The sequence below is a fragment of the Aspergillus tanneri genome (genome assembly GCF_003426965.1).
Source record: "Aspergillus tanneri strain NIH1004 chromosome Unknown AapTan_3_pilon_pilon_pilon, whole genome shotgun sequence".
NCBI classification, from domain to species: domain Eukaryota; kingdom Fungi; phylum Ascomycota; class Eurotiomycetes; order Eurotiales; family Aspergillaceae; genus Aspergillus; species Aspergillus tanneri.
Window position 1 is genome coordinate 1,226,939 of NW_022984630.1, and position 25,457 is coordinate 1,252,395.

Here is a 25,457-nt window from a genome sequence, read left to right on the forward strand (position 1 = left end):
GATTTGACGAATAGGGTCTAGTTTTCACTTTTTAGCCGCAGGCTTAGTACGAGGCTTACTGGTATTTATGGTGCTCTTCAGAACCCGTCTAATGGCCATTTTTAGTGACGAGTTCTCCTCTTTTTGCCATCTACTGAGGATGCCACGGCTGGCCACAGTAGCGGGGTGATAGGGGCCCAGGACTTTATCCTGAAGTTGAGCACATTTTTCCATTAAAGCCAGGGGATCTTGCACCTTTAGAAATTTCCAGGTATAGGCTAGATTGCCCATACTTTTCAGAGTCTCAGGATGCTCAGGCCGAAGAACCTTCTTGTGGATCTCCAGCACCTGCGTTGCCAGCTGTTCTGCTTTCCGCAATAGTCCCTGACATCTAGATGTTGTATCCAGGTTACCCATAATGGCCAGAGTGCTGGGATGCTCTGGCCCTAGCATCTCTTTATGTCTCTCCAGGACTTGCATTTCCAGCTTTTTTGCTCTCGTCCATCGCCCATGGTGCTTATGTACCAATGCTAGTGTGGCTAAGCTGCACAGATCTTCTTGCCCTAGCGTCTGTTGACAAGTCTCCGATACCTGTAATGCCAACTCTTCTACTTCCTTCCATCGTCCTTGATTTTACATATAATAATGCCATGCTGTTCATGTGGAGTAGAGTATTAGGATGCTCGGGCCCTAGCACCGGTTTGTGGGTCTTTACCACCTGTCCAAATAGCTTCTCTGCTTCCTTCCCTAGGCCCTGAAGTAAGTATGTTGATGCTGCCCAGGCCATGTTGGACAGTGTTGGGATACTGGTATCTCCTTGTGTTTGCATACGCATAATTTCGTCAAATAACGTAGCTGCTTCATTGTACCTCCCGTCACTATATAGGCACTGCCCAGTCTTCTGAATTAGACCACTATAACTCTTCTGCTCCTTCTGAAAGTCGTCGTCTTCTATTAGAGATAAGACATGCGGTAAATATTCTCGCCACAGCTTCCTATTATTAGAATTATTAACTGGAAAACATTCTTCGAATCGATCAGCTGTTTTTGTTATTTGTTGGCTAAGCTGTTGGTTCTGTCGCATCCAGTTCCGAGTTGCAAGATAGACAAGTCGATGAAGACTCAACGAGTTGTCTCCGGCCCGCTCACTAATAAAAGAATAGACTTTAAGAAGACCTATTGCTTTAACGCCCTCAATCTCAGATGTAGCTTGAGGAAGTAGAGACCAAGGGATGTCGCGTGGGTTTATGCAAGCCATAAAAGATAAATATTCTGCAGCCAATTGATTCAAGCGTCCAATCTGTTGGAATGATATCCACCATGTTGTAGCCACGGGGTTCTGGATAGACTCATCCTCAAAGTCTTCACTCAATAGATCTATGACATGTGACTCGTGTTTCTGTAGAAGTTCCACATATTTAGAGATGCCGATCTCGTTCCCATTAATATAGGCTGCAGCTTGGGTGATTGCTAATGGAAGAAACGTTAGCTGTTCAAGAAGCCTGACAGCAGCACTTTTTTCCACAGGCACATGGTTTAATAGCAGTGCTTTTTCAAGCATCCTTAGCCCAGTCTTTTCATCAAGCTCAGAGATTGTTATCACATTTGGAGATGCTAGTTTCACGGCTAGCAACCTGTTGCGTGTGGTAAAGAGTACACGACCATGTGGACTCTGAGGGAGGAAGGTTCTAAGCGACGGAGCGGTGTTGCTACCCTTAAACCACATATCCACATCATCAGCATTCTCGAAAATTAGAAGCCATCTCCCAGCTCTTTCCTGGCTGAGATATGTCTTAACAAGAACTTTTGCATCTGCTGCAGTCAAGCCCATGCCGTGGATCCCTACTATCTGTGCCACATTCATGTATGCTTGTTCAACACTCTCGTAGCTGGTACATGAGATCCAGAAAATAGAGCATGTGGCGTCTCTCTCTCGCATACGGTGAGCCAATTCGAGCGCTATTTGGGTCTTTCCAACTCCACCTAGTCCACAGATAGCGATTTTGGCTGGACCACTTTGTTGTGTGATTAATTCTTCGGTTCTGGCGATCTCGTCTTCTCGGCCGACGAATCCCAAATTCTTCCCAAAAGGGATCATCCAGTTGCGTGGTTGATCCGTATACGTTATATTTAGTTACTATCATGAGACTCAGCTATGTTTCTTTACTAACCTTCGTCAGCGATAGGCCTCCAACATTCTAAGAATGCTTTAATAGCAGAGGCCCTAACTGTTGCAGCATATGCTTGCCATTTGTTGTTTTTATGGCTATCAGCAAATCACACACACCTTTAATGATGGTGCAAGAGACATTATCCCACACCCCTGCTCCCTCCATTTCAAAGCCAATAATACGGTCTGATTTCACGAGTTCATCACGGTGCTTCCCTGATTTCATCACTGTATCAGCAGACGCGACTGTTCCAATATGAACTGACGGCTTGTCAGCTTCGTCGTGTTGTCGGCGACGAATAATTTGACTCTCGTCACAGCCGATACTAGTACACAGTTTCGCTGACGCGTCTTTGCAAATATTATCCAGTGAGGCATTATTAGCACAAATGCACTTTGCTGAAGAGGTTTGCTTATAATGCATGTGATGATAAGAGGCCCTAAAAAGGACATCGTCAACAAAGCTTGGCCGTTGCCACTCGGCTTGTGATTGCTGGATCTTGCGAAGATGCTGCAACATCCGGTGCTGAAATTCGCTACGAGCGCGTTTTGTCTTAAGGCCTGCGAGGATTGTCCGAATTTCTCGATTGTGCCGCTCTAGTGTGTCCTGGACACCGGTCTTTCGCTGGAACCCACCCCGGTACTGTGTGCCAAAATCATATTCAATCACAGAGTCACTGATAATGACATCGCCTAGAAAGATTTCTTGACCATTTGACGGGTATGGAGTCCCTCCGCAGACACCAACAACCAGGGCAAGCTGGATTCCCGTATAGCTGACTCGGAGACTTGATGCCACGCTTGCTGCACTTCTTTTCCCATTCCCTGCATAGAGCAGAGAACAACATAATGGTCGCCAATCCTACCGGCTATATAGGAATTCGCGTCTCCTGATCGTTTGCCGTACTTTATGCTGAATCGATCGTAGGTTTGATCGAAAAGTGCTTCGACAGCTTCGGCTTCCAGCGTAAGGGCACAGATAATCGCGAGCGCAAAATCCTTCCGGCTCCTAGGTCGCATTTTGGGCCAACAATAGCAGCTCAGAGTCTAGCATATACAACTGTTCTAACCGAACAAAAAATACATATAAAGAGATAACTTTTGGCAATGGCAGCATCTTCTTGATGAGGTCGGATGAGAAAGTGGTTGGGGTAGATGGGGGTTATTTGTGCAGCCTTGCCAGTCCTATGCACCAACTAGAAGGCTGCATTAGCGGCTCATAGGGGCTGGCAGTTTCAGCCTGTTGAATCGAAAGGCCAATCATTGTATAGCGGTTTTGAAGAAGGTCCGATTGTAATGGCTGACTGGGGATGAATTTGTGGCAGTACAAATGTCTAGTAAATGACGCCTGCATGGCCGCTATATAGCCACGTTCGATATCCGGAGGAAACCTGATCTGACGGAAACTGCAACCACGGAAGTACTACGGATGTATCCGTTTATGAGAAGGCGAATGATGTCTTTCCGTTTTTATGTTTATTTTTATGGATGGGCTTGCCACTGCACTGTCACCCGTGGATATGAGCAGTAAGCAGTGAGCAACTCAATGGACTGGGATACTCTTTACCTCACGGAGTTTATGGTGTCATCCAAGGGTACTATCTTATCAATAAATTCCACTGCACTAAGAGTAGTGGCCCGACTTAAGCATGATAATTCTCCTGATATATTGACAGATCTACATGATCACCCGGCCCTCGGCATTGAGTTAAGGTACCAGAACGGAATTGAATAGTGCTTGATAAAAAGTAAATGTTAACAGCAAATCATTAGAGCGAGGTGATACGGATTCTTTTGCCGTCCCGATCAAACCTAAGTTATTGACACTCAAAATGCATCATGTAAATGAACGTGTCATAAAGTGACAAAATTATATTCGATAAGAGACAGTTCGCTGGCAGCAGGAAATAAGTACGGACAATTAGACAACCTCAAAGATGATGGGCTCCAGTTCTCTAGGCTATTGCTGCGGAAGGTGTTCCAGCTCCTTCACCGCAGAAGTATTTGAGGACGACATGGACGGTTGATCCCAGCATGCGTGTGTAATCTTTTCCAGACGGATGTGTGAGCTCGTTGACTCTACCGGCTTCTGGAACTTTGACCACAGACGAGGCACAATCTCGAAGAAGCGTACAGCGCCTTCGATGTTGAGGAACTAGAAAACTGGGACACGAGACAAGCTCTAGTGAAGAACTTTGAATTGCACTCCGCTGCAGGCACTGAATGCCTTGCATCCACGCGAGCAACTTGCCACAAGTGTAGCCTCGGTGGTTGCTAGCGTCGCATAGAATCAGCCGTCTGTATTCTCACTGCCCGTGATCCTGAGAGGGCCGGCAATACCGAGGGGCACGAAAGTAAATCCGATAAAGTTCTCAATTTTCACGTCATCCGCCTTGTCCTTGTTGGCGCTGACATGCTCTAGCTTTGATATAATTTGTTCGAGGGCATCCATGTTTGTCATGGAAGAAATGAGACATATTTGGATATTTTCACAGACACTGAAGTAGCCGATCCGGATCAGCTGACCTCTATTTATATTGGATTGGGGGGATGCGCTGATCAAAATCACATATGCTTGCATATGTACATTAATTACACATTTCCTTGGTAGACCACCGCCCAGCGTACAAACCCAGCAGATGAACATCCAAATTATTACGGTGGGGGGTTTCTTGGAGACACATGATGCATACACACGGTGTCCGTGTATTTGCCTGGGGTCGCTTCTCCAATCCAGTCTGTTAAAACGTTCTTGGGTGTTGTACTAAAGATCTGTACTATGTTTTCATGAACGTCCGGGACGGGGCCGAGAGAAATGGCCAGGTGAGACTCAGCATCAATGTTGTTAGCATCTTGGCGGCCATGCCCATTGCCAGTGGACAGAATGCAGCCAGTGTGGCCGAAGCCTCGGGAAGCTATTTGACAGTCGAGTACGACTCGCTGGTAGAGATGGTCCTCTCTATCTACTTCCCGACCCTTCCTGTTGGTGTTATAGTAGGGGGTACTGCCTATCCGACCAAGAGAGAAGCGCTTACGATGGAGTGTGCAGATCCAGGAGGTAAACGTCGTCGCTCAGGCATGATAGCATCCTTTGCACTGGTGTTGGAAATCTGTACCACTGCTACGGTTGCAACTGGAACATTCACAAGGAGCCATCAAAAGTACGCAGGAGGTGAGAGGGCTGTTTTATGTAAACTATGAAAAGCAATGTTTGCCTTGTATTTTCTTTCGTCTACTATATATTATGCTAGCCTCGCCTTTGGCTCTTTGTTTATATGCCGGTTATTTTATGCACAAAGATAGGCCGGGGGGATTACTGCACCATAATGATTGTTTCTGAGTTTTGACAGTCGCTATTAGATGAATTCATAGTAGCTATATTAGTTTACTTGCTAAGCAGTCTATATTAAACAGTAATCTTTTTACAGATAAGCAAGCTGATATATTAAACGTGGCATGACGGAGAAATTGGACCCGTTGATGCGGGGAAGCCCTGAGTGCGTTTCACCGTCGACAACAATTCCACGGCAATTGCAGGGTCCGATTTATCCGTCTAACAATGTATTCAAATCGCCTACGAAACTATGCCCTTCTCAGGGAATATTCAGCGCCGGATGCCTTGTCGGAACAATTTTGTGGGAATTTTGTTGCCGCTATTCATCCCCCTGGGATATTACCACAAGGGGCAATCTGGGATCTTCACCTTCGGAAAATTCAGTATTTGTCCCGGAGAGACACTTTCGCATCATGGAGCCCTTTTCTCCTCAGTCTCGGACTAGGTTAGAAAGTGGAGTGTTAGTATTTACCCCTGAAGAGCCCATTTCAAATGGAACCGGAGATAGATGCGAGATATATATAACTCGGCTGGGGCCGTCTACTGCTGCAAGCACAATATTATCAGTGTCAGGGAAGAGGATCGACGGGTCTCATCTATCAGGGCTTCATATTGACGGAAAATCCAGTAACGATGCTTCTCAAGTGCCTTTTACTATCAGTTCTGGCAGCCTGTAGTGCAGCAGTCAAGATCTCCGTTGCAAATTCCGGCGGCAATGTTACCAGCAATCTGCAGTATGGCATCATGGAGGAGGCATGAGCACGACCCGGACAACTGTCTAGTGGAAATCAAGCGTTAACACCTCGGTAGGAAATCAACCATTGCGGCGACGGGGGCTTGTATGCAGAGCTCATCCGCAACCGAGCCTTCCAGGGAGGTTCTGTATACCCTTCCTCCTTGGATGCTTGGGTACCACTGAATGGGACAATGCTCTCTCTAAAGAATCTCAGCCAGCCGCTGTCATCTGCACTGCCTACCTCAGTGAATGTCAAGGGTGGTCGGGGGCTAGCCGGTCTCACCAACTTGGGCTGGTGGGGAATCGATGTGAAAGAACAGAAGTATACTGGTTCTTTCTACGTGAAGGGTTCCTATGAAGGAGAATTTACGGCTTCGTTGGAGTCCAAGATTACCGGTGAGGTGTTTGCCAGTATCAAGGTTCCTTCCAGGAGTGTTCGTCATGGCTGGACTCAGCATAATTTCACACTGACGCCGTATAAATCCTCCCCAAATGTTAACAATACGTTTACCGTCAGTTTTGACGCCTCGGTGAGTGCTACCTGGATTGCTTAATGATGATGCTCGCTGAGTGTGCAGAAAACGGCGGATGGTTCGCTCGACTTTAACCTCATCAGTCTATTTCCTCCAACCTGGAATGACCGCCCCAATGGACTTCGCAAGGATTTGATGCAGGCAATGGCTGATTTCGGGCCTGTAAGTCCGCATCAGCTGTTCCTGTCGTGAATAAGTTAATGATCTAGCAGAAATTCCTTCGATTTCCCGGTGGTAACAACCTCGAGGGCAACTCTATTGCCGGCCGATGGAAGTGGCATGAGACAATCGGTCCGCTGAAAGACCGTCCGGGACGAGCAACTACTTGGGGATATCAGGAAAGTCTTGGGCTGGGATTAGTCGAGTATATGGAGTGGTGTGATGATCTTGGGATTGAGCCTAGTAAGTGTTTCGTTCGTCTAGATCGTAGTCCCTAGAAACTAAAAATTGCAATCTAGTCCTCGCCATATGGGCTGGATTCGCCCTGAACGGAGACACAATCCCTGAAGATGAGCTTGATGTCTACGTACAAGACGCACTGAATGAAATCGAATTTCTGACTGGATCTATAAACACGAAGTATGGTGCATTGCGTGCTTCCCTGGGCCATCCAGAACCATGGACACTCCGGTACGTCGAAGTCGGAAACGAAGACAATCTGAACGGCGGACTGGAATCATACACGTCGTACCGTTTCCGCATATTCTACGACGCTATCAAGACAAAGTATCCAGACATGGCTGTCATCGCCTCCACTATTGATATGACTCTTCCGGACGACGCGGCAGGCGATTATCATCTATACGATATTCCAGACAACTTTGTGTCCCGGTTCAACTTTTTCGACCAGTTCGATCCTAAGAACCCCATCTTGCTGGGTAAATACCCCTTTCCGCACCATCCGCATGTCTTAAAGTGAAGTTCCGCTGACCGATTTGAAATACAGGTGAAATCGCCGCCACCGAATTCAACAACGGCAAGGGGATTGACTGGAACGATACCACTTTCTCTCTATATCCATGGTGGATTGGAACCGTGGCCGAGGCTGTCTTCCTCCTCGGAGCAGAGCGAAATGCCAACAAAATCATCGGAACTACCTATGTAAGTCGTGACCGTCTGAATCATCCAGTCAATATAATAAAATAGGATAAGATAAGATACCTAGGAGATGATACTCACTATCCCTGTACTAAGTAGGCCCCCTTCTTCATGAACCTCAACAACCACCAATGGTCCCCGACTTTTCTCGCCTTCAACGCAGACACTGCTCAGACCGCCCGATCCACAAGCTGGTATCTCTACGAGGTATGTTCATTTCATTTCATGTCGTCCTTCACCATCATCGAGAATCACCACGATTAACAAGAATGAAATAAATATAGCTCTTCTCCCACAACCACATCACCCATACCCTCCCTGCGAGATCCGACTCTTCCTTCGGACCTCTCTACTACGCCACGGGACTAAACTCCCACACCAACTCGCACATCTTCAAAGCAGCCGTGTATAACAGCACCGCGGACGTGTCGGTGTCGTTGGCCTTTGAGGGTGTCTCGCCCGGTACACGGGCTGAATTAACCGTGTTGAGGGCGTCGGATCCGTTCGATATGAATAAGGTGGGTGAGGAGAATACAGTGCAGAAGCGGTCGATGATACTGGCTGGGAGTATGGGAGCTTTTGAGTTTAAGTTGCCCGATTTGAGTGTTGCAGTTTTGCGGACGGTTTGATGGAGGCACTGTATTAAGGGAGGTGCTACAGCCACACCGTGCTCTCTGATGCCACACTTTACGTGATTTTTTTGATTAGTACTACATAACCCTCCTAACTATTAACTATAGTCTGCTCTACCACCTATATTGAATACAATTGCTTCATGTCTTCACATACACGTGACCTCGTGGTCTAGCAGAGTAAAGCTTGACCGCAGGTGGCGGAGGTGTGTGATGAATTCCGGACTTGAGAGCTTTGGCCCTGATCTACATACTACCAGCACTCTAATACCTTCGAAAAGGCGAATCGGATGTTTGATATTCCTGTCTGGATACATTGGTCTTCAAGTGTAACTAGAAAAGGCTCACCCCCCTTGGACTTGATAGACAATCTTATGGAATCCTCCCGGCGGCCCCGTGCAGTTCCTCTGCGTGGAGATTCATGTGGAAAGATTATCTAGTCAAGATGGATGCCCCCGATGTCACGGTGGTGTTTCCTCGGATAATAGCACGCCCAAAACTAATGCCTGCAGGGGAGAAATCTCAAGGTTCGCGGATTTGGCTGTCTTGTTACTTGCATGGCAATACGGGACATGATCAGGAAGGTTAGCTATACACCTATGTACCAGTTTGAATGGAAAATAGATCTGCTACATTATAATATTGACTGGAAATAACAGAATTAATTTCTTCTTTCCACTTCCCCCATATTATAATCTAGGTAAGAATCAGAGAGAGCGCTGTCATCACTAGATCATAGTTGATTCTGTATTTGTCTATCTTCCGATCTCCGACTCTCACCTTCGAGTGAGTGTTGCCCCCTTCGGCTTACATTCGGTGTCAGACACCGGGTGCAACCCAATTTTATTCGGATGATCACGGGTGTTGTAAGCATAACCTCTACTCCAGTCATAGCCGACCCCATAGGCGAAGATGCTCCCATCCATGTTAAAGGCTGTGGAGGTGATGCTACCTCCGACGATGGGGAAGGCCTTGAGCCGATGGTGGGCGTCTTTGTCCCAGAAACAAAAGGTTCCATCGGAGCCAGAGGTGCTGAAGGTATGATAGCGCGGATGGAAGGAAACGGCATTGACTGCATATACCGATTGACTCTTGGGGTCGTTATCCTTAGGGTTGCGGTGACAGCGGAAGGTAAAGTTCAAGCTTTGTTGTGCATAAATATATGTACGTATCGTTTCGTTATATGCGTTTGGTACTCACTACCTTTTGGATTCGTCGATATAGCTAATTCCACACCGGCCTTCGATACTGCCCACCCCGTATCCCGATCCGTCCGGGATCCAGCAGACAGTTCTCGTCTGGTGCTTTAAAGGACTCTGAAGTGCCTCGGCGAAGGTGGTAGGCCGGTTGAGATCAACTAGGCCGATATGGCGACCGGCCGTGGCAACCAGCAGCTGGCTGCCACGGATGTCCATGGCGTAAACCCGCTCGGGACATTGCAGGGTGCCGATCGGGGTGGACTGTCGCAGGTCCCAGTACTTGACTTCGTGATCCCACGATCCGGTGACGGCGATAGGGCACTGACTGTTGGGGATCTGAGCCATCCGCACGGCGCGAACGGGGGCGTCATGTTGCGCCACTTGTTGTGCCGAATTGAGGTTTCCGCTGGCAAGATCCAAGAGGCGCGCAGAGCCATCTGCTCCGGCGCCGACGACCTTGGAGCCATCGGGCCACCAGGCGCAACTCAGGGCGGGACTGGGGAAGGAGAAGAGTGCCTTGCCTTCACCTTTGACCGAATGCGACAGGTCGTAAACACGGATGCTGTTGTCCCAGGATGCGACAGCGAGATGGTTAGCGACAGGCGACCAGGCGAGTTCGGAAATACTGTCTTCGGGGGGATTATCGAGGGTCGCATCTTTGGAAAGGTCGCCCTGGTTATTGGCATTGCTGGAGGCCATATTTTAAGATCGTAGAGAGAAGGTATACAAAATGAGAACGAAGAAAGCAGTACAAAGATCACAAAGATCCCAACCACAAGGAATGAGAGTAAAAACAATACGCGTCAACCTTTTATTTTGTTCGGCAGAGTCAGTCCCTTCGCTGTGTTTCTCTAACTCTCCCCGACTGTTGTTAGCCTGCAAGTCTCAACTCTGCTCTGGCGTACGTAAAAAGAAAAGAAAAGAAAAGAAAAAGAACCATCCGATTCAGAGTGGAGAGTAACTGTCCTCACCAATAATTACGCCGGCTTCTCAGTGCACTGCACCAGGCGCAAAGAAGCCAAGCAGTATGGGTCCTGTCAGCACTAGAGGACTCCTTAGTACTGTTTAGTTAGTGTCGGGATACAACTCCCTGGACAATGAGTGCCAGGGACAGTGCTCCAGACGGCTCGTTGCTTAAAACATCCCGATAGGAACCATTGGTAGAAGGAGCTGACCACTCAAAGTGCGAGCTGATGCTTTTTTACCATGCAGAGAGTCCCACGAAGACGCCGGGTGTGTACCGGGATGATACGCTGCAACAGCGTGGTATCGATGTTCCAGGCCTGCTGGACGCACAGCAGGATGAACAGCACGCCGGCCACAGCAAACAGCGCCACGATGCGGCCCGCGTCCCACGGGTGCGTGATGCCGCCCAGATTGATGGCCAGGATCAACGCCGTCAGCACCCGCCCTGCAGCACGATGCCGGGGTAGTCGAGCTCCGCCACGCGCTCACGGATGGAGGCGCCGGGGCGAGGGTCTTTGCTGGGGATCAGGAAGAGATAGAAGGGGCCATAGACGGCGCCGATAAACCGGCTGATATAGAAGGCCATGCCAGCCCACTGAGGACTGATCGCGGGGCCCAGCACTATGCCGAAGCCCCAGGTGAAGCCGGTGCAAGAGACGTACACCGGTCGCTCGGCCAGGGTGGTGGTAGCGGCGGCGATGGCGCGGCCCAGATCATGACGGTCATGGACGGCATCGCGCCACAGATGGTCGAGCGGCGACGTGGAAGACGTAGAACCACTTGACGTTGAAGTGGTCGGGGCGCACAGCCGAAAGGCGGCACTCAGCCACGACAGCTTCTGGATGTCACCGAATTCCTCCACGATGACGGGCTACAGGTCATCACCATCGCGTCCAGGGCCAGGAAGGTAGAGAATAAGATGACTAGCAGAGTCCGGTACCACTTCCACCCGCTGATGTCGCGCAGGGGCGCCTCCGGTTGATCGCTCGGGGCATAATCGATTCGCGGGTCCTGCTTCTCGAAGTCGTGGAGTCCCCCGTAGGACTCGACGAGCTGTCCTCGGCAAGTTTCACGCTGGCCAAGCTGTCAATCGCTCGTTCTCCATCGTCGGGAACCGTCGTCCTGCAATGATGGTGATTGAGGGATGGTCGGTATGAGGGTGGGCAATGAAGGAAAGTCCCGTCCCAATATCTCTAGTACAGAGGCTGCGAAGAGTATGTGCCTATGTTAAGTACGTACACCTGGTCCGGTCGAAGACCCTTGCCGTGTAATTATTCTGATTTGTAATTTGTGTTTGGATTTATAACGACTGCATCTACGGTAGACGTAGCTACAAAGGTTGGGATTCCATATTGAATCTACTACTCCTTGCACGAGAAGGATATGCGGTGGATACTGAGATCATTCCGTTTCGGTTGGTCGACGATCAGCCAGCCTCATATACTCATTGAAAGCAAAGGACGTGCTGGGTCAGAAACAACAGGTGGCTTATGGAGGAAAGGGCCGAGATTTGTCAACTTTTTCTGTGTCGGCCATACTCATACAGCAGAATCATCCCATTTTCTCTGCTAAACCCGCAACAGGAATACGATTCAGACCCTGAGCACACCTTATTTCCGGGAATCTATTTGAAATGCTGTGCACAGTGGATATATATACTGCTGTGCTCGTTTCTTGTTAGGTTATCCCATCCAGAATTAGGGTACTGTAAATCTGGCTCCTTGTTTATTCTAAAATAGGAGAGAGAGATTGGTACTCGAAATTATTTTGTTGACAAAGGCAATCTTGGACCGTATATAAGTGATCTCTTGCTACCTAGATAGCATTCTAGCTCCTGTTTAAACTACAGAATGTATATCACAAGACGTACAGTACTGTCCCTACCATACTGTATGCTCTGTGGACTCAATGGATTTTGCCAAAACAATAGCAGCAGTAGGTGTGTGCGTCGGTCCTGCTTTGAATAACAATAGTATGTAAAAGCAGCGGACAAAGACAGATCGACAATATTCCAGATCTCTTTTCCAGTCCATTGCATGTACTTATACCACCGCGAGATTGGTTCTAGAATACGGTATTTATATACTAGATGTATCAAGCCAATGCAGTAGTGGCCTAAGTGCTCAGTGTTCTGTTTATACGGCCCTCATGGCTGTGCACTAAGGGTGCCGTAGGGCAAGACAGGCATCTACCTATGAGCGCAAAACATGGAGTGCCTCAAAATAGGCAGTAAGTTACGTCTCCAATCTCGGTCCATGATAATGCCTCCTAGCATATGCAAACCAATTCGCCACCCCGATCACCAATATCATCGCCAACACTACGGATGCATAATCTACTCGCTATTAGCATATATCATGCCCTGTTGGGAAAATTATAAATGAGAGGATGGACATACTCATGTTGCCAGCCTTAACGGGAAAGCTGGTCGGAAAACAGAAAAATACCAACAAAATCACCGCCCAGATAATACAGACCACATTGGAGATGTATCCGATGACGGCAGGGACGCGGAACGGTCTGTTAGGAGGGAGGTAGGATGGGTCTCGACGACGATAGAGGAGAAGCGCGGCCGGGACAGCGAAGGAGATTTGGGCGACAATGACGGTGGTGCCGATGAAGGCGTTGAATGCTTATTATTATCATTATTTGTTAGTATTTTGTTTCTCCTCTTGCGTATATGAATTTCCTCATTTCTTTTCGGATGTTTCATTATGCAAGCATAATATCGATAGGAAAGGATAGACTTACCAGTCGTCGAGGCAACATATACAACTCCAAGCAACAACACGCAGAACCCGTTTAACACTAGAGCGTGAACAGGTACCCCTACCGAGGGACTCACGCTTGCTAGTTTGCGAGAGAAAAACAATGCTTCGTCTCGAGCGAACGACCAAGTCAGACGGGACGCGGTCTGGTGCACGGCGTTCAGTGCCACACAGGAGACGACGAACAGACACACCATGAACACTGTTGCTGCAGCAGGCAAGCGAGTGGCTTTTTCCCAGATGAAGTAGATGGGGAATCTTGTCATGTTAATATATGCATGTATGGGTGGGTGTGTGATGGGGACCTATGTGTAGGCAGGAGTATAACACAACTGCACGCACCCTGTCTCGGTACCAAGTGACCTCTCAACGTCACGATAGCTATAGATCATGGCAACGGAAAAGGGAAACGCAGTGAAGAATCCCACCAGCACGGTGACAAGCACCGCCCGCGGTACGATGCGTTCCGGCTCGAGACAGTCTTCCGCCAGATGCAGGGTGGCATCCAGTCCGGAGAGCATGAACTGAGGCGTGGAAAGCCCGGTCAAGAAGGAGATGCCGTCGGGCCAGCCGCCGGAACCGTTGGCGAAGTGTGACCAGACCTGGGTCGAGTCGATCGACGCGGATGAGCGGGCAGGACAGGTGACGGTGATTACCAGGAAGGCACTTAAGGAGAGGAGGACTGGGAGACATTAGCCGAACATCGTCACTTTGTCTAGACAGGGAGGGAGACAAACAGCCGACGTTATAGACCCAGAGCGTCTTGTTAGTCAAGAAGATATTGTATACGATGATGCCCGCATTGAACACCTGGTAGACGAGGAAGTAATGCCACGACTGGGGCACATATGTTGGCTGCCATCGGATTACAACGGCCATGAGAGCCTGCGAGGACGCCAGAGCGATGGACGCTGCCAGCATTAGCCACTCAGCAACGGCTGCCAGACCGCTGAAATACGACAAACTGCGACTCCATCGAGGCGAAGCCAGGATGGAAGTGAAATGGTACTGTCCGCCCGCGGTGGGATAAACGCTGGCCAGCTCGGCCAGCGTCAATCCGGTGGCCAGCATGGCGACGGTGACGGCGATGATGCCGTACAGCAGGGACGGGGCACCACCAGACTGGATAGCAATGGCAAAACTCGCTGCAATAGCCACCCAACTATTAGAGATGTTGTAGCCCACCGCGATGATGCTCAGGATGCTGAATCGCCGCTTCATGGGCATATCAGAGAGACCCACGACCTGGCCATGGGCCACCTCGACCGGAGATGCATCCTCAATAGCCTTATTTGAGGGAGACTTGGAAGTATCAGTATCCATGGTAGAGGACTCGTGGACCACAAAAAGAGAAGTGAATGGTGCTCATGCCTTGACCTGCATTTCATCGTGGATATATACCTGTGTATAGATATAGGTAGATAGATATCAACAGTGATAAGCGGAACGCCTATCGAATTCCGAGTCGTCGGTGTCTGCAACCATTGGATTCGGCGGAACCAGAGCGGAATTAACTAACCTCATATCGCCAGAATGCGGGGAAGGAGTCTAGAGAGAGTCTAGAGAGTCTCAAGGACCCAAAAGTGTGGTCTCCCCTCGGTTCTCCTCAAGGAAGGACTGGGTCTGGTGGACTGTACCAGATGAGCCCCGGATGATTCTGCCCCACTGCAACGAGGCCGCCATGGATCTGATCTCCACGTTTGTCCTCTCCAACCTTCGTTAGCCTTATCTGCGCCTCTAATACCAAATCATGCCGCTTCAAGACCTCCCAGAGATCCTGCTCCTTTGCATGGAGGAGCAATACAGCTCCGAATTTCACCACGCGCTACCTTCTGTCTGGCCCGCTTTCGCCTCCAATCCTCCAATCACCATCACCACATTGAACGAGCGTCTCGCCGCTGTCCCCGACACTCATTCCTTCCAGCTGGTCGTCTCTCCCGCTAACTCCTACGGTCGCCTAGACGGCGCCTTTGACGACGCCATCTCACGCGCCTTCTGTCGTCCACACCATGACTACGATACGCTTACACGTGCCGCCCAACAAACTCTCTATGACCGATGGAGGGGATTCGCCCCGCCGGGTACGTGTACTCTCGTCCCCTTTCCAGAGGAGCTCGTCGGTGAAAATCCCTGGGGCTGTAAATGGGTCGCTATCTGTCCCACCATGCGGTGTCCGTCCCGCGTGTCCTGGGACCGTGAGGTCGTCTATAAGTGCGTCTGGAGTCTGTTGTGCGAGGTGGAACGGTGGAATCGCGAGGTGCGCGAGAAGGCCAGCGGTGAGCGCATCAGCCGTATTCTCATGACACCATTGGCGACGGGCGTGGGCCGAGTTACCAAGGAGAGATGGGCGGCGCAGTTAATTATGGCTTTAAAGCATTTTGTGGATGCGGTGGAGCGGCCCGAAAGGTGGCAGAGCCTAAGCTGGGAGGACATATATGCCGAGGTGGAAGAGGTCGAAAAGACGTGGTTTGAATGAGACAAAGAAGTCTAGATGATAGGCTTCGGAGGCTAGACGATTGACAATGATGCAAGGTGATCTATGCAAGGACCTGTCCACAGTAATATCATCGTGCAGTACATCTAAGCAGAATGATCCACGTTGCAGACTGAACCCAGTATCCAGATGCTATATAACTGTATCCAACATCCCATACGGAGCAACGACAATTGCCCATCCATGCGGTCTTTATTCTGGCTCTTCCTGCCAAAGATGAGAGTTTGGACTGTGTCTTGCATGGGTTGTTTTTATTATATTGTGGGTTTACGAGCATCTTGGCCTCATCTATGGGTATGGTGGCACATATAGTACATAGTTGAAGTAAACTGGATGGTTTCTAATGCTGTGAGTCAACACGGTTTATTGTCATCAAAGAAATTACTTTGCCCCTATAACCTCATTCCATACAGATTACGGAGCTAATCGCTATTCGAACTTGCCTGATCACACTTTCGCGAACTTGTGCCACTCAAGAAGGCAGTCATCCTTGAAAGTCATCCAATATGAGAAACAAAATCATGACTGAAGATCCTAACACTAGCGCTTCCCGACGGATCCCCCGTAGTCAATCTGGGATATGCGTTCTATCGAGGCGTGAGACTCTCTGCAGGGGTAGACCAATTTCTTGTATGCGCTTCGCCGAATCGTCTCTGGGAGATGCGAGATTCCATGCGCCGCAAGATCCTGTACAGATATCCTCCATGCAAGGTAATCCACTGTAAGAATCTGTTGCGGAGAGCGAGATCTAGTTCGACCGAGTTGCCAACACAACGGGATATCCTTTCCTGTCTACGATCAATCGACATCACCGCTCTCGAGGCCACCAACGTCATTTCCTGGTGTCTCGGATAATCCCTTGCTGCTGTGGTACTGGTTGTCCGTCGTAGACGGGTCTTTCGTCCCTGGCCGTCTATACACGCTCTTCGAACACGGTTTGTCCCAATGTTGGTCGGGAGTAGCATGGAGGAAGGGCCCGATTTCGCATACAATGCCTCGAATCCGGAGGAAGTCTCTGTATGCCTTCAAAATAATTATCCTAAGCTATGTCCAGCCAGCTGGAAACCATCAATGACGCCTACCCGCGACAAGATCCCGTGCCACTGCACGCAGGGCACTTCCGTCCGCATATGTGGCATACGGTGGCGTTGCATTCACCTGTTCCAGCGTATTCATGACAGAGACTATGTGAGAAGCCGCGCAGAATATATGGGAGCATCAGTACGACGTGCATGACCTAATGCCGCGGCCCAGGGACGGCGTGTCGCTCATATGGTGGATGCGGAGGCAATATTTGGTGTCGGATACGACGGACTAACTATAAGTGCTATGAGGGTGTGAATGCGGCGGTGGTGACGTTGGTGAAGGATTCGTTGTCAGCTTTGTGAAGGCGTCGGATCCGAACCCATTCGAGAAGCTGAGACGCCAGAATTGAGATGTGGGGAAACGGGCAGGGGTAGCTTTGCGATCAAACAAATATGACGCACATATGGAAGAGCTTGAGACAGGATTAAGAGGTCGGTGTAAGTTGTGGAGGTCGTTGAGCCCAGTGATGGAAGTGTAGATGCGGATCAAGAGTACAGTACGGTACGGTCTCTGCTGTCCCATAATACGTCCTACCGATTCTTCCTAAGTGGCATTATATACCTAGTGTCTCCGCACATAGATAATTATTATCTTGCCATTTGCAAAATCCCCACTACAGATATGCTATTTACAGGAACCTCAATCAAGGCCATTGTTCCTTGTTCTGTGCAACAAAGTCCCTCCAACTTGTTGGCTTCCGGTCCAACAATGCATGCGACGCATCCAAGCTCTCTCCACCATAGTATCCCGGTCCCTCCAATAAAAGGATATTCTCGAGCATTTCCTGCGCCTTAGCGGGAGGCAAAAACCCTTTGAACACGTCGGCGGGTATCTGCACCGCTTGCACCTTGTGTCCAGTAACCTCGGAGAACTCGGCCAATACACGCGCAGGCGTATAATATTCGGAGGCAGCTAGGATGCGCTCAGCCGACGGCCCACGCTTGATCGCGGCGGTGACAAAATTCCCTGTGCCAAGTCAGCTCATTCACCCTCCAAGTAGCAAGGAGCCACTCACCGGTATCACCCACGACATCAAACAAGGGGATAAGTGCGTTCTCAGGATCGACTGGCCACGCTAAGGTATACGTATCATCCTTCTTATGCAGCATCTGGAAAAAGTTCGACATGAAGAGCCCGGCAAGTACAAAGGATGCCGGCACGCCACTGGCACGGATATACGCCTCGACCTCGGCCTTGCCATCGAAGTGCGTGACATGCCGAAGTCGCCCACCGCTGATCTCAGTCACGTTTCGAAGAGATGAGAAGATCAAATGCTGCACCCCAGCAGCCTTACTGGCGTCCGTAACGGACTTGCCTTGTTGAACCTCGGTGTCCTTAGAGAAGGACTCCCAAAAGTTGGTGACGAGGAACACGGTGTGGGAACCCTCAATGGCGGCGGTCAGGGAAGTCGCAGACGACATGTCGGCCTGGAAATATGCATATGAGAGACATATCTTGTGGAATGAAGGGGATAGTTTTTGCAACATACCGAAACAACTTCGACTCCCTTCTCTGCGAGGGCTTTGGCCGCTGCCTTGTTGACGTCGCGGGTGACGCCCCGGATCTTGTATTCCTTGTTGAGGACGGGATCGGCTTGGATGGCTCGAATAACGGAGCCTCCTTGGTTACCCGTTGCACCGAATACCGTGATGAGTTTCGACATGTTCAATAGTTTTGTCGGAACTGCTGGAATCTGCGTGGTTGACAGTAATCAATTGAATCAAGCGATTGGACTATTTGATGCTATGTTCGTGGATATTTTGTATAGCCATATACGTTGCAGTGACCGAGACGACCATATTTATCTTCATGGACATTCGCCTCCGAGTTATGGAACAATTGTTCATAAGGCCGCGAAAGTGTGGTGATGACCAAGATTCGCTTTCGATGAAGCTTCTTCGATCGATCAAAGTGGGGCAGTGGGGCTTCCCTCTTGATTATCAAATTCTCGGCCTTGGGAGATCCCGAGATTACATATCAAAGAACCAGCGAGATGGATAGAAAGAGAGGACGTTCCCATTAAACATTACTTAGCTCTGTGGGGTCTTGCTTATGGGGATCCATCTGTCCCAGTTTGCTAGCTAATTGAATAGCCTAGGGTCTATCTGGTTAGAAGTTGAATAGGGCTGACCTATTTTTATTTTAACCCCCAAAATTATCTATGTGTTTTGCATGAGAAACTAGCTACAACGTCCATTTTATTTTGAAACTATCTCTACTGTCCAAAGCCATCTACATACTGAATACAATATACCAATATCCAGAGTATAAGCTGAAAGTTGGCAACACTGCCCACACTGGGAAGATCGGAATCTTCCAGGCTCACCGGTATTTCCATGTGAGATGTCAAAAAATCGCCGCTGCACGCTGCATGTATGCAAATAATCAAAGACCGTATATGATAAGTCCGATCTATAAACCTAATGCTTTCATAGGGCCTGTCGGAAGCATTGTACCCGAGAGGTTCAACGCATGTCACGTCACATCACGCCGGCCTCGCTTTGGGGATGGCGCCCCACCCCCCCCTCTCCGGTCTGGGGATGGAAGTGGAGCTGCCAGCCAATGGCACGCTATAGAATACGGTCTGGATACGTAGCCAATCAGCACTCGATTTTCTACAGGTGGCTTGACAGGAATCGGGCTTTTTGAGCCTATCATTCAACCAACTAACACACCATACCTCATGCCTAACATTTACGGGGATTTTGTCGCTATTGGTTCAGGACAGGCGTGTATACCTTATGTCCGTTTGCCATGAGCAGCTGCTTCCTCTGTAGGGTTAGAACTCCTTACCTGTCCACGGACTGCTAGTACATCCTGCCGTTCTACCACCAGGTACCTTACAGTACTGAAGAAAGAAAGTAGACTTGAGGAATACTGTAGTATCAACAGACTGGAAGGATTTAGCCGATAAACTGCCCTAATTTGGCGCGTTCTTTCCAGATGCGAATACGACAATGCGCGGCCGCACCTGACTGCCAAGGGTCAGACTCGCCGACTTAATTCATTGTGCAGGATGCTGTCACTCGTCGGATCCCAGTCCAGTAAACCTTCTGGCCAGTTGATCCATCGGCTCGGTTGCACAGTGTTCCTAGGTTTTCATTGAGGCCCAAATTATGCCGCCCTCGGATGCCTCGATTCCGTCTTCCGCGCTTTGTTTCTGTCGACCTATACAAATTTAGGTTATGATTAGTTCTTCCTAACCTTCGTTTCTTCTATTCGTTTACTTTTTGCTGCTGATTCCAGTCTTTCGTTTGAACGATCATTGCGTCGAATGCCAGTGCTTGCGGTTTCTCCTCGCTGCTTTGTCTAGTGTGTGATGCGAGAAAGACCTCTGCACACCGACTCAATCTAAGACTCGTATTGACATGGGTCTCCAGCCGACGCCTCCGGCTCCCTTTGGAGCGTCTGCTACCTCAGCCGCCACAGGCTTGAGCCTGGAGAATTCACTTCACACGCATGCAGCAGACGTGCATTCGGACCGTGCTACACCTTCCGCGGCCGAAAAGACAGATAGTTCCGATACAGCAGGGCCAGACTCAGAAGATGTGATTGAAGGCGAAAGTCAAAAGAAGATTACTGCACTGGCTCGAAGATTTTCACGCATCTCTCAGGAAAGTATCGTTGGCGATGGAACCAACACTTTTCTCGATCCCACCAGCGACCCTGAACTCGACCCGAACTCGGGTCAGTTCAGCCCACGTAAATGGACCAAGAACATGCTGCACATCACCTCCCGCGACCCAGATCGATACCCCCGCCGTACGGCAGGCGTGTCATTTCGCAATCTGAACGCATTCGGGTATGGCACTGCAGCTGATTATCAAGCAGACGTGGCCAACATGTGGCTCAAGGGAATTGGTTGGCTTCGCGGCTTGCTGGGATATAGGAACAAAGTCCGCATCGATATATTGCGCAATTTCGAGGGCTTCGTTCGCAGTGGTGAGATGCTTGTTGTTCTGGGCCGCCCTGGAAGGTAACTTCACTAACATTGTATCTTTTCTTATTTCTCTGTTTTTGTGATCGTTTATGAGAACGCTCAGCTCGCTTAACTCTGACTGTTACCATTGCAGTGGTTGCTCGACTTTCCTGAAATCAATTGCCGGCGAGACACATGGTTTATGGCTGGACCAAGGAACCGATATACAGTATCAGGGAATCTGTTGGGACGATATGCATAGCCGTTTCCGGGGGGAGGTCATTTACCAGGCCGAAACCGAGATCCATTTCCCACAACTCACCGCAGGTGAGACCCTACTATTCGCAGCTCATGCCCGGGCTCCTGCCAACCGGTTCCCTGGTGTATCTCGTGACCAGTATGCTACTCACATGCGAGATGTTGTCATGGCCATGTTGGGTCTGAGCCACACTATGAACACACAAGTGGGCAATGAATTCATCCGCGGCGTTTCAGGGGGAGAGCGAAAACGTGTCAGTATTGCGGAGACAACTTTATGTGGGAGTCCACTACAGTGCTGGGATAATAGCACCCGTGGCCTGGACAGTTCGACGGCTCTTGAGTTTGTAAAGAACCTTCGGCTATCAACAGAATATTCGGGGTCGACTGCCATTGTTGCGATTTACCAGGCCAGCCAGGCTATTTATGATGTCTTTGATAAGGCGATTGTCCTCTATGAGGGCCGCCAGATCTATTTCGGCAGTGCCAGGGATGCAAAGTGGTTTTTCATTAATATGGGGTTCGAGTGTCCTGACAGACAGACTACGGCCGATTTCCTGACTTCACTTACCAGCCCTACGGAGCGCAAGGCTCGGAAAGGGTTTGAGGATTTGGTTCCTCGCACGCCAGACGAGTTTGCTGCTCGATGGAGAGACAGCTTCGAACGGAAGCAGCTTCTTGGGGATATCGAAACCTTCCAAAGAGAATACCCCATAGGAGGTAGTAAGAAAGAGGAATTCTCCTGCTCCCGTGCCGCAGAAAAGGCCAAGGGAACTCGGGCAGCGTCCCCGTACACCTTGTCATATCTAGGGCAAATTCGCATATGTCTCTACAGAGGGTGGCTGCGCCTCAAAGGCGATATGAGCATGACTCTGGCGACAGTTATCGGCAACAGTGTAATGGCATTGATTGTCGGCAGCGTTTTCTATAACCTGGACGAAACCACAAACAGCTTCTTCTCCCGCGGCGCATTGTTGTTCTTCTCTATATTGCTCAATGCTTTTGCCAGTTCCCTTGAAATCCTGACGCTGTGGCAGCAGCGACCGATTGTAGAGAAGCATGACAAGTATGCGTTGTATCATCCATCCGCTGAAGCCATCAGCTCCATGATTGTCGACCTACCATCCAAGGCTCTTGTCTCTGTCGTGTTTAATCTTATTATATACTTCATGACCAATCTGCGTCGTACGCCCGGTCATTTCTTCGTGTTTTACCTGTTTTCGGTGACGACGACGCTGACTATGTCCAACATTTTTCGGTGGATTGGAGCGATCTCCCGGTCTATGGCCCAGGCGATGGTTCCGGCATCTATTTTCATGCTAATTCTTGTGATATATACGGGTTTTACTATCCCGGTTCGGGATATGCACCCGTGGTTCCGATGGCTGAACTATCTTAATCCCATTGCGGTATGTTATCATATCAGTCCTCTCGTTGAGCTGACTACTCCTACTAAACTGGAGACAGTACGCCTTTGAGTCACTCATGATCAACGAATACAGCGGGCGCCAATTCCCTTGTGCCTTATATGTGCCCAGTGGCCCAGGCTACGAAAATGCCCCTCTCTCGTCAAGAATCTGCTCTGGAAATGGTGCCCAGGCTGGCCTGGACTATATTGATGGCGATACGTTTATCAACTCTACCTATCGATACTATCGATCTCACCTTTGGCGCAACTACGGCATTATTCTGGGGTTCCTCTTCTTCTCGTTGGCAGCCTACATCGTCTGCAGTGAACTGGTCCGAGCCAAGCCTTCAAAGGGTGAAATTCTGGTCTTCCCTCGGGGAAAGATACCGGCATTTGCGAAGAAATCTCTTCGAGACGAGGAAAATGCTCCCACGTCGGAGAAGCAGAACCTAGAAAGTGAACCCCGAGACCACACGGGTGCAATTGCTGAACAGACATCGATATTCCAGTGGGAGGACGTTTGCTACGATATTAAGATAAAGGGCGAGAATCGACGCATCTTGGATCGTGTTGATGGGTGGGTTAAGCCGGGAACATTAACAGCCCTGATGGGAGTAACTGGCGCTGGAAAGACATCCCTTCTGGATGTTTTGGCCAATCGTGTAACCATAGGAGTCGTCACTGGTGATATGCTGGTTGACGGGCGTATGCGGGACGACTCCTTTCAACGCAAGACTGGCTATGTGCAGCAGCAGGACTTACATCTGGAGACAAGTACAGTACGCGAGGCGCTTATCTTCAGCGCCATGCTTCGCCAACCAGCCAGCACTCCCCGTAAGGAGAAGCTGGCTTATGTAGAAGAAGTTATTAAGATGCTCAACATGGAAGAATATGCAGAGGCTGTCGTGGGGGTACTGGGTGAAGGCCTGAATGTCGAGCAGAGAAAAAGGCTGACCATTGGGGTGGAAATTGCAGCTAAGCCGGGCCTATTGCTCTTTTTCGATGAACCTACCTCTGGGCTTGATAGCCAGACAGCGTGGTCTATCTGCTCCCTGATGAGGAAGCTGGCAGACCATGGGCAAGCCATCCTGTGCACCATCCATCAGCCCTCGGCCATCCTGATGCAGCAGTTCGATCGACTACTCTTTTTGGCCGAAGGGGGAAGGACTGTCTACTTCGGAGATCTCGGTACCAATATGGAAACCTTAATTAAGTACTTCGAGAAGAAAGGTTCGCAAAAATGTCCTCCGAACGCCAATCCTGCCGAGTGGATGTTGGAGGTTATCGGCGCTGCCCCAGGGTCTCGCGCGGACCAAGACTGGCCGGAGGTTTGGAACCAAAGCCCTGAGCGGGTTCAAGTCCGCCAGGAGCTCGCGGATATGAAGGCAGAATTGTTGCAGCGACCGCCAGCTCCTCGAACGGTTGAATATGGGGAGTTTGCGATGCCCCTGTGGTCGCAGTTCCTGATCTGCCTCCAACGAATGTTAGAGCAGTACTGGCGCAGCCCATCATATATATACTCTAAGGCGACCATGTGCATCATTCCGGTAAGTGGCTAGCCTTAACTCGTCGAACTGGCTCCGGCACTCTCGATACTAATATTTGTCGTTAGCCTTTGTTCATTGGCTTCACATTTTGGCGGGAGCCAACAAGTTTGCAGGGGATGCAAAACCAGATGTTCGCCATCTTCATGCTGCTTGTGATTTTCCCCAATCTCGTCCAGCAGATGATGCCATATTTCTGCACACAACGGGCCCTGTACGAGGTCCGGGAGCGCCCCTCCAAGGCGTATTCATGGAAGGCCTTTATGTTGGCGAGCATCTTGGTTGAGCTCCCATGGAATATTCTCATGGCAGTCCCCGCATACTTCTGCTGGTACTACCCGATCGGCCTTTACCGCAATGCCTATCCTACCGACTCGGTGACTGAACGAGGAGGCACCATGTTCCTGCTCATCCTGATCTTCATGATGCTTACCTCGACGTTCAGTTCGATGATAATCGCAGGAATCGAGCACCCAGAGACGGGCAGCAATATCGCCCAACTGTTGTTTTCAATGTGCCTCATTTTTAACGGGTAGGTACAATGGCTCTGGTAGCAGCACTGGAATAAGCAAGGGGGAGCACTACTGACCTTTTGATACAGAGTCCTTGCAACGCCGGACGCCCTTCCCCGATTTTGGATTTTCATGTACCGGGTCTCGCCGTTCACCTATTTGGTCAGTGCGGTACTGTCTGTGGGCTTGTCCGGTACGGATGTCAATTGTTCGGATATTGAACTCCTACGCCTGCCACCTCCTGAGGGTCAGAATTGCTCGACTTATCTCCAACCCTACGCGGATAGCGCTCACGCGAATCTATTGAACCCCGAGGATACTCGCGACTGCCGCATGTGTATGATGTCAACAACGGACCAATACCTGGCGCAAGTGAACATCAACCCTGCGGACCGATGGCGCAATGTGGGCCTGCTGTTTATTTATATCGTGTTCAATGCGGTCGCCGCCCTGTTCCTGTACTGGCTGATCCGAGTGCCCAAGAAGAAGCGGACCCCAAAGGTGAAGGAGGAGTAGCTGGGAATGTGGAGGGAATGATTTGTAGGATTGTAGTTTTTTTTTTTTTTCCCTGGCCCCGAATCTTCACTCCTATTTTCTGCACTGCAAATGTATCTATGCATAGGTACCGTGATACATACATAAAGGGAATAAATAGAGTTCTATCAAGATTCCACATGCTGACAGAAAATGAAACCCTTGATCGGCGCAACACGCGGTCATGTTGGGGCATTGGGATGGGCCTAACTAGCAGGACACCGTTGGTGGGACTGGAAATAAGCCTTCGGAGTACAAAAGAGACGGAGAAATGCTGATCCCATTTC

The 25,457-nt window shown here is 49.7% G+C and overlaps 9 protein-coding genes across 9 annotated transcripts; 3 read left to right on the plus strand and 6 right to left on the minus strand.

Annotated features, from left to right (window-relative positions):
* Positions 1-24: 24 nt before the first annotated feature.
* ATNIH1004_004204 (uncharacterized protein) lies at positions 25-3,169 on the minus strand (the record flags this gene model as incomplete). Its single annotated transcript, XM_033568874.1, has 4 exons — positions 25-549; positions 617-1,962; positions 2,267-2,953; positions 3,016-3,169. The coding sequence occupies 4 exons, from the start codon at positions 3,167-3,169 to the stop codon at positions 25-27; spliced, it is 2,712 nt and encodes a 903-aa protein (XP_033427680.1).
* Positions 3,170-4,109: 940 nt separating this feature from the next.
* ATNIH1004_004205 (uncharacterized protein) lies at positions 4,110-4,601 on the minus strand (the record flags this gene model as incomplete). The annotated part of the gene is made up of 3 exons (XM_033568875.1): positions 4,110-4,304; positions 4,356-4,423; positions 4,460-4,601. The coding sequence occupies 3 exons, from the start codon at positions 4,599-4,601 to the stop codon at positions 4,110-4,112; spliced, it is 405 nt and encodes a 134-aa protein (XP_033427681.1).
* A 410-nt stretch (positions 4,602-5,011) lies between these two features.
* ATNIH1004_004206 (alpha-L-arabinofuranosidase A) lies at positions 5,012-8,479 on the plus strand (the record flags this gene model as incomplete). Its single annotated transcript, XM_033568876.1, has 9 exons — positions 5,012-5,321; positions 6,145-6,217; positions 6,434-6,749; positions 6,798-6,914; positions 6,965-7,154; positions 7,211-7,630; positions 7,699-7,853; positions 7,950-8,057; positions 8,135-8,479. The coding sequence occupies 9 exons, from the start codon at positions 5,012-5,014 to the stop codon at positions 8,477-8,479; spliced, it is 2,034 nt and encodes a 677-aa protein (XP_033427682.1).
* A 464-nt stretch (positions 8,480-8,943) lies between these two features.
* ATNIH1004_004207 (uncharacterized protein) lies at positions 8,944-10,380 on the minus strand (the record flags this gene model as incomplete). Its single annotated transcript, XM_033568877.1, has 3 exons — positions 8,944-9,071; positions 9,294-9,625; positions 9,686-10,380. 3 exons carry the CDS (start codon positions 10,378-10,380, stop codon positions 8,944-8,946), a joined length of 1,155 nt encoding a protein of 384 aa, XP_033427683.1.
* Positions 10,381-11,080: 700 nt separating this feature from the next.
* On the minus strand, positions 11,081-14,738 carry ATNIH1004_004208 (putative choline transport protein; the record flags this gene model as incomplete). Its single annotated transcript, XM_033568878.1, has 5 exons — positions 11,081-11,518; positions 11,572-11,730; positions 13,493-13,673; positions 13,758-14,097; positions 14,153-14,738. The coding sequence occupies 5 exons, from the start codon at positions 14,736-14,738 to the stop codon at positions 11,081-11,083; spliced, it is 1,704 nt and encodes a 567-aa protein (XP_033427684.1).
* A 427-nt stretch (positions 14,739-15,165) lies between these two features.
* ATNIH1004_004209 (uncharacterized protein) lies at positions 15,166-15,891 on the plus strand (the record flags this gene model as incomplete). Its single annotated transcript, XM_033568879.1, has 1 exon — positions 15,166-15,891. One exon carries the CDS (start codon positions 15,166-15,168, stop codon positions 15,889-15,891), a length of 726 nt encoding a protein of 241 aa, XP_033427685.1.
* Positions 15,892-16,496: 605 nt separating this feature from the next.
* Positions 16,497-17,085, minus strand: ATNIH1004_004210 (uncharacterized protein; the record flags this gene model as incomplete). Its single annotated transcript, XM_033568880.1, has 2 exons — positions 16,497-16,924; positions 16,992-17,085. 2 exons carry the CDS (start codon positions 17,083-17,085, stop codon positions 16,497-16,499), a joined length of 522 nt encoding a protein of 173 aa, XP_033427686.1.
* Positions 17,086-17,638: 553 nt separating this feature from the next.
* Positions 17,639-18,658, minus strand: ATNIH1004_004211 (NmrA/HSCARG family protein; the record flags this gene model as incomplete). Its single annotated transcript, XM_033568881.1, has 3 exons — positions 17,639-17,961; positions 18,011-18,422; positions 18,485-18,658. 3 exons carry the CDS (start codon positions 18,656-18,658, stop codon positions 17,639-17,641), a joined length of 909 nt encoding a protein of 302 aa, XP_033427687.1.
* A 1,705-nt stretch (positions 18,659-20,363) lies between these two features.
* Positions 20,364-25,152, plus strand: ATNIH1004_004212 (pleiotropic drug resistance family ABC transporter; the record flags this gene model as incomplete). Its single annotated transcript, XM_033568882.1, has 5 exons — positions 20,364-20,971; positions 21,069-22,581; positions 22,640-24,127; positions 24,193-24,656; positions 24,726-25,152. The coding sequence occupies 5 exons, from the start codon at positions 20,364-20,366 to the stop codon at positions 25,150-25,152; spliced, it is 4,500 nt and encodes a 1,499-aa protein (XP_033427688.1).
* Positions 25,153-25,457: the final 305 nt, after the last annotated feature.